Here is a 12,213-nt window from a genome sequence, read left to right as displayed (position 1 = left end):
GAACTTACATATTTTTCTCAGGTATTTAATTAGAGAGACTATGTGCCTTTAATGAGAGTTCTTTATGTAAAGCAGCAGAAGGGGCTGTCTGTTTGTTCTCCTCACTGTGCCCCCCCTCAGAGGAGGAGGGTTTCAGCGCCATACTGCTGTATGTGTAAGGCGGCGCTTTCTTGTTAATTTTCTGCCTCATGAGTCTCCTCTGACCCCTCCGAATGTCACCTATGTAAGGTAGGGATATTAATCTATCGTTTGATATTATATATGTGCGGAGGGTCGAGTTACCTCCGCCGCTATATGGCTCCGTTGTCCCGCTGAGAACGGAGCTCTAAGCCAGCATTACCACTCGGCTCGGCTCCCACAGCTGCACCCCAGGTGTATCATGTTCAAAAGCCAAATTTATCCTAGCAAAGGGAGGCTGACAGCTCACACATCTTTGCGCAGCAGCTTGCATGTAGTCGGTCAAGCAGTGATTACCTGCAAATGAACAGCCCTGAACGCAGGCAGTTAGGAGTCAGAGCATACGCAGAATTTACTCCAGAGACAGCCATGAAGAAACTCATCGCTGTAGGGTCATACTAGCAAGAGACTAGAATGAGATACAAAAATGCAGCTTAGACCCTCTGGGACTTATAGATCTGTATTGGATGTGTGCTGCTAGTTGGAAACTAAGACTGCTGGGACATGCAGTTCTGTAGAGGCTGTTATCTGGACACTGGGATTGCCGGGACTTGTATTCTTGTATTGGCAGCAGGACTGTCTTTAAGACAGGGCAAAAGGGGCAGCTGCCCTGGGCCCTGTCATTGTTGTGGGACAAAAAGAAGCTGCCTCATACTTGCCAACTATCCTGGTTTAAATTCCCTCGTCCCTCAAGGTTTTAGTCCCGTGCTGTGTCCCAAAATCGCAGTGTGAAGTGCTGTTACTAATGCTGCCCAGCTTTGCCCTATTGTTGTGTACAGATGACTCACCTGCCAGACCCTGTGTTTATATGTAAATACCGGAATTCATATGTAAATAGTGGCGGCTGGCAGCATTTATATGTATATCGTGCCCCCCGAGGTCATATCCACAGTAATCTCTAGCAACCAATCAACCGGCAGAAATCATGTGCTGTAACCTCTAACAACCAATCAGTGAGCTGTAATGTGTGCTGTAACCTCTAGAAAACAGTCAGTGAGTGGTAATGATACTGTAACCTCTGGCAACCAATCACAATAGCTACCTGATCTGATTCAGTAAACTGATTTTGAGTCTAGCTGCTATTTATTGTATATCTCAGAGCAGGTAGAGAGCAAGACTGCATGGGGGGGGGGGCAGAAAAGTTTTGTCCAGGGTCCAATCAATATTAAAGATGGCCCTGATTGGCAGTATTCCCCTATGTGAGCACTCTGACTTCTGGTGCTACTCTGACATGAGCGTGCTAGTTGCTGGAGTTGGTGGTGCCCCTGGATTCCTATTTTGTGAATTGTTTAAACTTTAATCTTGTTAAAATTGTCTCCCCCTTTCTGGTCCTTTCTGGCTTATTGTGTGCTGAAACCCATTTAATAAATGCATATCAAGTTGTGTATGTGTAGCCCTTCCTCTGCATGAGCTGCTGATTTATCTCAGGTTCCTCTCTCTCTGTAGTGCAGCAGCAGCCAGGCACACAGCATCAAAGTCTAGGGTTTGCTTTTTTTTTGTATTCGTTGCTGAGTAACTTGGATAGAGTAGGGAGTTGTGGGATACTCTGCAATGCTGATTAGTGATAACAGGTCACCTTTCTCTCTGCAGCTACAGAACAGTTCCCGCAATCACTTTCAGGGAATGGACAGCACTGGGGCACCATAGACAATGCCCCAAATCAGGCAAGCCTTAGCAATAATACACCAAGTGATTAACAGCAGCACAGTCACTGAGGTCCTGCTCCCTGGTCAGTATTTATATAGTTACATAGTTACATAGTTACATAGTTAGTAAGGTTGAATAAAGACACCAGTCCATCCAGTTCAACCTGAGTGTCTACAATTGTCCCTATCCCTGTACATTGCACATTCACATCAGTCCCTACCCTCAAGGAGCCCACAATTCAAGGTTCCCATTCATATCCTAGGGCCAATTTAGGACAGAAGCCAATTAACCTACCTGCATGTCTTTGGAGTGTGGGAGGAAACCGGAGTACCCGGAGGAAACCCACGCAGGCACAGGGAGAACATGCAAACTCCAGGCAGGTAGTGTCGTGGTTGGGATTCAAACCAGTGACCCTTTTTACTGCTAGGTGAGAGTGCTAACCACTACACCACTGTGCCGCCCTATGAGTCCCCAAGTAGTTGAATGCCTCCCTTTGGCATTGGGTACTCAATGGACTCAGTCTCAGTGTGCTCTTTCTTCACTCCTAGTTTGTCATATGGCCAATAAAGATGGATTAATCACTAAATAAAAGGGTACACACACTATTTTAGTTTTATTACTTAAACAATCACACAACTTTATCACTTGAAAAATATCTGACAATATATGTATAGGATGATCAAATAAAGCGTTCTTAACCCATCATGCAGGAACCTAAAGATTTGTAAACAGTTCAAATTTTTTTTCAGCCAGCTTTATATATTAAGTATTTGATTTTTATTCTTTCCTCTCGCTGTGAAGAATCCTGGATTTTCGAAGAATTCCTCCTGTGGTTGGACGTCTAGTGAATATTGTTAAAGAAGTAAGAGATATCACTACAGATAAAAAATTATTCAAAACGTTCTACATCTCCCCAGGTAAGAAAATCTCCTATTGGAATAATTCATAAACAGACATCAATCAATCATAGCATTACATTTTCTATAAAAATAAATAAAATTTATGTTGCTGTTGCTAGCTTGCTTTGATGTTTTCTTGTTCATAGATTCAGTGCAGACAAAAAAAGATAAGAAATAATAGAATTGTATTTAGTGTAAGACCAGGGTATGCCAAGCCTCGATAACAATAACATGTTTTATAATTAGAGTTGAAGTACTCTGGTACTCTGGTCGTGAACCAAATTGGTCGTGAACTGAGGCAAATTTTCCCATAGGGTTCAATGTAAATCAGGTTATTCCGTTCTGAACTTTTTAAGTACAGTACAGTATGAAGAGAGAGAACACTAACCTTGGTTGAGACGACTTTTGGCGTGGAGGAACATTCTTGTCACCTGCATTACCACTCTGCACTTTCTTGTCACCTTCATTACCGCTCTACACTTTCTTGTCACCTTCATTACCGCTCTGCACATTCTTGTCACCTGCATTACTGCTCTGCACATTCTTGTCACCTTCATTACAACTCTGCACATTCTTGTCACCTTTATTAACCCTCTGCACATTCTTGTCACCTGCATTACTGCTCTGCACATTCTTGTCACCTTCATTACCGCTCTACACTTTCTTATCAACAGCATGCTTGCTCTTAACAGTCTTGTCAACTTAATAACTGCTCCACACTTTCTTTTTACCACCATGCTTGCTCTGAATTTTCTTTGGAGCCATACTGGATGTCCGGTACAGTATGTGATAAAGAGCACACAAAAAAGCTTTACAGTAAGTGTGCACAGGGATTTACAATACTGTACTGTACAGAATGTGCTAAAAAGCGCAGCAAAAAGCTTCTCAATACTGTAAGTGTCTTCACAGTATACTTTTGGTGTTCCAGATCTCACAGGAAGTCACAACCACGTGTCGGAGCAGGGAAGATGGCCGCGGCTCATGTTTGTGAACCAAAGCAGAGTTTGCATACCAAATTTTTGTGAACGCTTCTGTTCGTGAACCGAGTTGTTTGTGAACAGAAGCGTTCGTGGACCGAATTATCACTGTATATAAGACCATGTATGCTATGCCATGGGTACAGGTTCAGAGGCACAGAAGTGATTTTTTTGTAGCATGAAACTATTTTTTTTTTATTATTTATTATTTTTTATTAGTATGAACCAAATATATCATCAATTATTTATTCAACAATCGTTTAAAAATGTAAATATAAAATATCATCATGAAAATTTGAAAGAAGGAATGTATATGTTTGAAGTGGGTGTAAATATACCCAGTGAAGTGAACAGCCTCAGGCCGCGTACACACGGGCGGACTGTTCGCCCAACCTTGTCCGCTGAACAGTGTTTGGGCGGACAGTCCGCTCGTGTGTGGGCTTTCAGCGGACAGTTTCAGCGGACAGTTTGACGGACAAAGTCTTTCGGAAATTCCGAAAAACTGTCCGCTGAAACTGTGTTTGAGCGAACAGTCCGCCCGTGTGTAGGCTACTTTCGAAATGAGCAAACTGTTCCCGCTCGGAGGAAAGTCTGCTCATTTCGAGCGCGTGTGAAGGTAGGCGGGGCCCGCGACGGAGACGTCGCGGGCTCCGCCGCCTGGAATGGGCTTAAAGGGCAACCCCCAACGCCGAAAAAAATCGGCGTGGGGGTTCCCCCAAAGTCCACAACAGACCCTTGTCCAAGCACGCTACCCGGCCGGCCAGGAAAGGGGGGCGAGCGAGCGCGCCCCCCCTCCTGAGCCGTACCAGGCCGCGTGCCCTCAACATGGGGGGGTGCCTTGGGGAAGGGGGGGCCGCGCGGCCCCCCCACCCCAAAGCACCTTGTCCCCATGTTGATGAGGACAAGGGCCTCTTCCCGACAACCCTGGCCGTTGGTTGTCGGGGTCTGCGGGCGGGGGGCTTATCGGAATCCGGGAGCCCCCTTTAAGAAGGGGGCCCCCGGATACCGGCCCCCCACCCTATGTGAATGAGTATGGGGTACAATGTACCCCTACCCATTCACCTGTGAAATAAAGTACAAAAAAAAACACAACACAGAGAAAAAATATTTTATTGCACAGCTCCGGGGGTCTTCCGTCTTCGGGGGTCTTCTCGCCGGACTCCTCCGCTATCTTCGTGTAGCTCTTTTACTAGCGGAGGAGCCCGGCTTTCTTCCTCCCCGCCGCCGGCCTCTTCTCCCGACTTCGGGGGTCTTGTCCCCCCCTTCGGTTCTTCTGCCGGGCCACCGCACCTTCTTGTAGCTCTTTTGCAGGCGGTGGCCCGGTCTTCTGTCGCCGCTGCCTTCCGTTTTTCTGTCGCCGCCTTCGGTTCTTCTGCCGGGCCACCGCGCCTTCTTGTAGCTCTTTTACAGGCGGTGGCCCGGTCTTCTGTCGCCGCTGTCGCCGTCGCCGCCTTCCGTTCTTCTTCTTCTTCTTGTTCTTCTTCTTCTTCCCCAGGAGATGTTGACACGTCGCTCTCTCCGGCCGGAATGCCAGAGCCGCGCTGTGCGGTCACTTATATAGTGACAATGGGGCGGTGTCACATGGTATATGTCACATGGGTTGGTCACATGGTGACCCCGCCCCCTTACGATGTCATAGTCCCCATGTGACATCAACCCATGTGACCAACCCATGTGACATATACCATGTGACACCGCCCCATTGTCACTATATAAGTGACCGCACAGCGCGGCTCTGGCATTCCGGCCGGAGAGAGCGACGTGTCAACATCTCCTGGGGAAGAAGAAGAAGAACAAGAAGAAGAAGAAGAACGGAAGGCGGCGACGGCGACAGCGACAGCGGCGACAGAAGACCGGGCCACCGCCTGTAAAAGAGCTACAAGAAGGCGCGGTAGCCCGGCAGAAGAACCGAAGGCGGCGACAGAAGAACGGAAGGCAGCGGCGACAGAAGACCGGGCCACCGCCTGTAAAAGAGCTACAAGAAGGCGCGGTGGCCCGGCAGAAGAACCGAAGAGGGGGACAAGACCCCCGAAGTCGGGAGAAGAGGCCGGCGGCGGGGAGGAAGAAAGCCGGACTCCTCCGCTAGCAAAAGAGCTACACACACATAGCGGAGGAGTCCGGCGAGAAGACCCCCGAAGACCCCCGGAGCTGTGCAATAAAATATTTTTTCTCTGTGTTGTGTTTTTTATTGTACTTTAGTTCACAGGTGAATGGGTAGGGGTACATTGTACCCCATACTCATTCACATAGGGTGGGGGGCCGGTATCCGGGGGCCCCCTTCTTAAAGGGGGCTCCCGGATTCCGATAAGCCCCCCGCCCGCAGACCCCGACAACCAACGGCCAGGGTTGTCGGGAAGAGGCCCTTGTCCTCATCAACATGGGGACAAGGTGCTTTGGGGTGGGGGGGCCGCGCGGCCCCCCCTTCCCCAAGGCACCCCCCCATGTTGAGGGCACGCGGCCTGGTACGGCTCAGGAGGGGGGGCGCGCTCGCTCGCCCCCCTTTCCTGGCCGGCCGGGTAGCGTGCTCGGACAAGGGTCTGTTGTGGACTTTGGGGGAACCCCCACGCCGATTTTTTTCGGCGTTGGGGTTCCCCTTTAAGTCCATTCCAGGCGGCGGAGCCCGCGGCGTCTCCTTCGCGGGCCCCGCCTACCTGTACACGCGCTCGAAATGGGCGGATTTGCCTCCGCCTTACGTGGGCGAGTCCGTTCATTTCAAAAGTTGAGCGAACTGTTTGGCAAACAGTTCGCTGAAACAGTCCGCTCAAAAAGTGCCGTGTGTGGCCATGTCCGTCCATGCTAATTTTGAGCGGACTGTTTGCCGAAACTGTTTGACAAACAAAGTTGGGCGAACAGTCCGCCCGTGTGTACGCGGCCTCAGATGATACACAGAGATAAAACAAATCTCCCTTCATAAGTTTTACATGTATATCTACTGTCTTCAACTTTATATACTGTTTAGAAAGTTCAGATCATGTTAGGAGATTTTCTCTTCCTGATTAACACTGCAGTGAAGCCTTGGCATACAGACAAGACAGCTGATTTTAAGAAAGGCATACACCCCCTCTCCACATAGACAAAGACTCTCAGAGGTGTTCTGTGACATGGCAAGCTGCCTGCTAATCTATTTATAGCTCCCTCCCTGACACAAATTTCAGGCTGCTTTTGCATAGTTACAGTACATAGTAGGTGCAGTTGAAAAAAGTCCATCAAGTTCAACCTATGTGTGAGATTATATGTCAGGTTTAGATTGTATATACATGCATGTTGCAGACGTTCAGGTGCTTATCTAATAGGTTTTTGAAACTATTGATGCTCCCCACTGAGGACACCCCCTGTGGAAGGGAATTCCACATCCTTGCCGCTCTTACAGTAAAGAACCCTCTACGTAGTTTAAGGTTAAACCACTTTTCTTCTCATTTTAATTAGTGGCCACATGTCTTGTTAAACTTCCTTCCACAAAAAAAGTTTTATCCCTATTGTGGGGTCACCAGTATGGTATTTACATAGTTACAAAGTTATAAAGTTAGGCTGAAAAAAGACACAAGTCCATCCAGTTCAACCATAAAAAAAACAAATAAATAAAATAAACAATATCATACAATCCAATATACCCAATTCTTTACCCACAGTTGATCCAGAGGAAGGCAAAAAAAAAACGCAGAGCATGCTCCGATTTGCTACAGTGGGGGAAAAAAATCCTTCCTGATCCCCTAAGAGGCAATCGGATTTTCCCTGCATCAACTTTACCAACAAATGTTAATACCAATTATATTATGTACATTTAGGAAATTATCTAGGCTTTTCATAAACCAATCTTCTGAGCTGGCCAGAACCACCCCTGGCAGCTGTCTATTCCACATTTTCACAGCTCTTACTGTGAAGAAACCTTTCCGTATTTGGAGATGCAATCTCTTTTCCTCTAGATGTAAAGAGTGCCCTTGTGTCCTCTGTGTTGACCATAAAGAGAATAACTCAACAACAAGTTCCCTATATGAACCCCTTATATATTTTAACATGTTGATAATAATCCCCTTATTCTCCTCTTCTCAAGAGTGAATAAATTCAGTTACTCTAATCTTTCCTCATAGCTGAGCTCCTCCATGCCTCTTATCAGTTTGGTTGCCCTTCTCTGCACTTTCTCTAGTTCCCCCGATATCCTTTTTGAGAACTGGTGCCCAAAACGGAACTGCATATTCCAGATGAGGTCTTACTAATGATTTATAAAGGGGCAAAATTATATCTCTCTGTCTGGAGTCCATCCCTCTCTTAATACAAGAAAGGACTTTGCTCGCTTTGGAAACCGCAGCTTGGCATTGCATGTTATTATTGAGCTTATGATCTACCAAAACCCCCAGATCCTTCTCCACTATGGATTCCCCCAGTTGTACTCCCCCTAGCATGTATGATGCATGCATATTCTTAGCCCCCCAAGTGCATAACTTTACATTTATCAACATTAAACCTCATATGCCACATAGTCGCCCAATTAGACAGTGCATTGAGCTTGGCTTGTAAATTGGAGACATCCTGTAAGGACGTTATTTCACTGCATAGCTTGGTGTCATCTGTAAAGACAGAAATCTTACTTTTGATCCTAGACCTTATATCATTTATAAAGTTATTAAAAAGTAAGGGCCCCAACACTGAACCTTGGGATACACCACTGATAACCTTAGACCATTCAGAGTAAGAATCATTAACCACTACTCTCTGAATTCTGTCTTTTAGCCAGTTTTCTATCCATTTACAAACTGATATTTCCAAGCCTGTAGACTTTATCTTGCACATGAGCCTTGTGCGCGGAACTGTATCGAAACGCTTTTGCAAAATCCAAGTATACCACGTCCACCGCCACCCCTTTGTCCAAGGTTTTCTTACCTCTGCATAAAACGAAATCAGGTTTGTCTGACAACAGTCTTTCATGAATCCATGCTGTCTGTTGCTTAAAATGTTTTTTTTTCTAGCAAGAACTCGTCTATGTGATCTTTTATTAAACACTCCAGTATCTTCCCAACTATAGAAGTTAAACCAACAGGTCTATAGTTACTTGGTAAAGACTTTAAATATAGGCACCACGTTCGCCCTGCGCCAATCCAGTGCTACTATTCCCATTAATGAGTCCCTAATAATTATATACAATGGCTTTGAAATTACCAAGCTCAATTCTTTTAGGATCTGTGGGTGGATGCTATCAGGTCCACGTGCCTTATCCACCTTTATTCTGTCTAAATATTTCTGGACCATATCACTTTTGAGCCTGCGGGGCTGTGTCAATACTACCCCCATTATGGACATGAGCTCCCCTATGCTCTTTTGTATACACAGAGCTGAAGAAAGTATTTAATAAATTAGCCTCCTCTTTGTCCCCAGAAACCCACTCTAGATTATCTTGTAAAGGGCCTACATTCTCAGATCTGACCTTTTTACTATTAAAAATCTGTCGTTCGTTTTGGATTTTTGCATCCTTGATTTCCTTTTTACATATTCTGTTAAATTCTTTGTAGCATTTAAACGATACTAGTGTTCTTTCATTTTTATATTTTTTAAAAGCTCTTTTCTTATTGTTTATAGCTTTTTTTACTTTGACCGTGAGCCACATAGGTTTTATTTTTAGCCTTTTAAACTTATTGCCCATGGGAATAGACTTTGCAGTGCGGTCCCAAACGGTCTTTTTGAAGAACTCCCTTTTCTGTTCTGTGTTTATCAATGACAATATTCCCAGTCTAAATCCTGGAGAGCAGCCCTCATCCTTGGAAAATTTGCTGTCTTGAAGTTGTGTTTTTATTTTTCCTGTATGCATTTCTTGTTTAGAGCTAACATCAAATGAAATAATGTTATGATTAGTGATGGCCGAACGGTTCGCCCGGCGGTCGTTTCGCGGCGAATTTCCGACATTCGCGGTCCGCACGTTCGAACGCCTTTTTCCGTCGTTCGCCGCGGCGGACTTACGTGTTTAATGTATACAAGAACTTTAACCTTTGGTGACACGTTTATCATGTGATACAGGACAGCCAATTGAGACATGACAGCACATGGACACTTGTACATTCCCCCTAACCTATAAATACACCCGATCCGGTGGCCATTTTACATTCTTTCTTCTGTTAAGATAGGGACAGGTTCCTGTGTGGAGTAGGGAGAGATAAACCACTAGCTATTTGGTACACAAAAGTTCTTTTCAGGACTGGTATAGGTGTTAGGTGTTGATAGGTTTGCTGTGCTGCTGATTCTTGCAGCAGCCTGAGTGTCTTTTGTTAGTTTAGAGAAAGGGAAAGGACGGTGTATGCTACAGGGACAGCCAGATTAGTCTTTCATCATCATCATCATCATCATCATCATTAGCTGTTACTATCAAGGTCCACAAAAGAGCTGTTCCAGTAACCACTAATCGTTCTCTTTTTTTGCCAATTTGTATAGGGACAGGAAGGAAGCAGTGTTGTCAGGCAGTGAGGGTAATTTTAAAGACTTGCTGTTATTATTAGTTCCACAAAGGTTCTTTTCAGGACTGGTATCAGTGGTACAGTAATAGGCTTGTACATGTATAATATTCTTTCTTCCAAATATAGAAAGGATATTATACTTGACTGCTGCCCTTCTGCTGCAGTCTGCTAAACATTCACAACTCACTTGTTCCACAAAAGTTCTTATAAGGACTGGTAACTTGGTATAGGGTGCTACGGTACATAGGCTTGAGTGCGGTACAGTCTGCTGTTCTGTAAGGACCGCTATCGGTCCACAATAGATAGGGTTGACGTGCACCACTGCTGACCGCTGCCCTATACTGCAGCAGTCCTTCAGCGGTATAGGGACTGACGTACAGTCTGCTAATCACTAACACACAACCTGCTTGTTCCACAAAAGTTCTTATAAGGACTGGTAACTTGGTATAGGGTGCTACGGTACATAGGCTTGAGTGCGGTACAGTCTGCTGTTCTGTAAGGACCGCTATCGGTCCACAATAGATAGGGTTGACGTGCACCACTGCTGACCGCTGCCCTATACTGCAGCAGTCCTTCAGCGGTATAGGGACTGACGTACAGTCTGCTAAACACTAATACACAACCTGCTTGGTCCACAAAAGTTCTTATAAGGACTGGTAACTTGGTATAGGGTGCTACGGTACATAGGCTTGAGTGCGGTACAGTCTGCTGTTCTGTAAGGACCGCTATCGGTCCACAATAGATAGGGTTGACGTGCACCACTGCTGACCGCTGCCCTATACTGCAGCAGTCCTTCAGCGGTATAGGGACTGACGTACAGTCTGCTAAACACTAATACACAACCTGCTTGGTCCACAAAAGTTCTTATAAGGACTGGTAACTTGGTATAGGGTGCTACGGTACATAGGCTTGAGTGCGGTACAGTCTGCTGTTCTGTAAGGACCGCTATCGGTCCACAATAGATAGGGTTGACGTGCACCACTGCTGACCGCTCACCTATACTGCAGCAGTCCTTCAGCGGTATAGGGACTGACGTACAGTCTGCTAATCACTAACACACAACCTGCTTGTTCCACAAAAGTTCTTATAAGGACTGGTAACTTGGTATAGGGTGCTACGGTACATAGGCTTGAGTGCGGTACAGTCTGCTGTTCTGTAAGGACCGCTATCGGTCCACAATAGATAGGGTTGACGTGCACCACTGCTGACCGCTGCCCTATACTGCAGCAGTCCTTCAGCGGTATAGGGACTGACGTACAGTCTGCTAATCACTAACACACAACCTGCTTGTTCCACAAAAGTTCTTATAAGGACTGGTAACTTGGTATAGGGTGCTACGGTACATAGGCTTGAGTGCGGTACAGTCTGCTGTTCTGTAAGGACCGCTATCGGTCCACAATAGATAGGGTTGACGTGCACCACTGCTGACCGCTGCCCTATACTGCAGCAGTCCTTCAGCGGTATAGGGACTGACGTACAGTCTGCTAAACACTAATACACAACCTGCTTGGTCCACAAAAGTTCTTATAAGGACTGGTAACTTGGTATAGGGTGCTACGGTACATAGGCTTGAGTGCGGTACAGTCTGCTGTTCTGTAAGGACCGCTATCGGTCCACAATAGATAGGGTTGACGTGCACCACTGCTGACCGCTCACCTATACTGCAGCAGTCCTTCAGCGGTATAGGGACTGACGTACAGTCTGCTAATCACTAACACACAACCTGCTTGTTCCACAAAAGTTCTTATAAGGACTGGTAACTTGGTATAGGGTGCTACGGTACATAGGCTTGAGTGCGGTACAGTCTGCTGTTCTGTAAGGACCGCTATCGGTCCACAATAGATAGGGTTGACGTGCACCACTGCTGACCGCTGCCCTATACTGCAGCAGTCCTTCAGCGGTATAGGGACTGACGTACAGTCTGCTAATCACTAACACACAACCTGCTTGTTCCACAAAAGTTCTTATAAGGACTGGTAACTTGGTATAGGGTGCTACGGTACATAGGCTTGAGTGCGGTACAGTCTGCTGTTCTGTAAGGACCGCTATCGGTCCACAATAGATAGGGTTGAC

The 12,213-nt window shown here is 46.1% G+C and overlaps 1 protein-coding gene across 2 annotated transcripts in view; it reads left to right on the top strand.

Moving 5' to 3' along the window:
• The window catches only part of LOC143927871 (extracellular serine/threonine protein kinase FAM20C-like), a 304,483-nt gene that overhangs the window by 166,809 nt on the left and 125,461 nt on the right, over positions 1 to 12,213 (top strand). For both annotated transcript variants that reach the window (XM_077452308.1, XM_077452309.1), the window contains exon 5: positions 2,626 to 2,741. In XM_077452308.1, the coding sequence (XP_077308434.1) occupies positions 2,626 to 2,741 (116 nt within the window). The remainder of the gene's footprint in view (positions 1 to 2,625; positions 2,742 to 12,213) is intronic.

The sequence above is a fragment of the Lithobates pipiens genome, unplaced genomic scaffold, assembly GCF_037356315.1.
Source record: "Lithobates pipiens isolate NorthernLeopardFrog02 unplaced genomic scaffold, aLitPip1_a1.2 Scaffold_23, whole genome shotgun sequence".
NCBI classification, from domain to species: Eukaryota; Metazoa; Chordata; class Amphibia; order Anura; family Ranidae; genus Lithobates; species Lithobates pipiens.
This window is presented reverse-complemented; position numbering and strand designations above follow the sequence as displayed.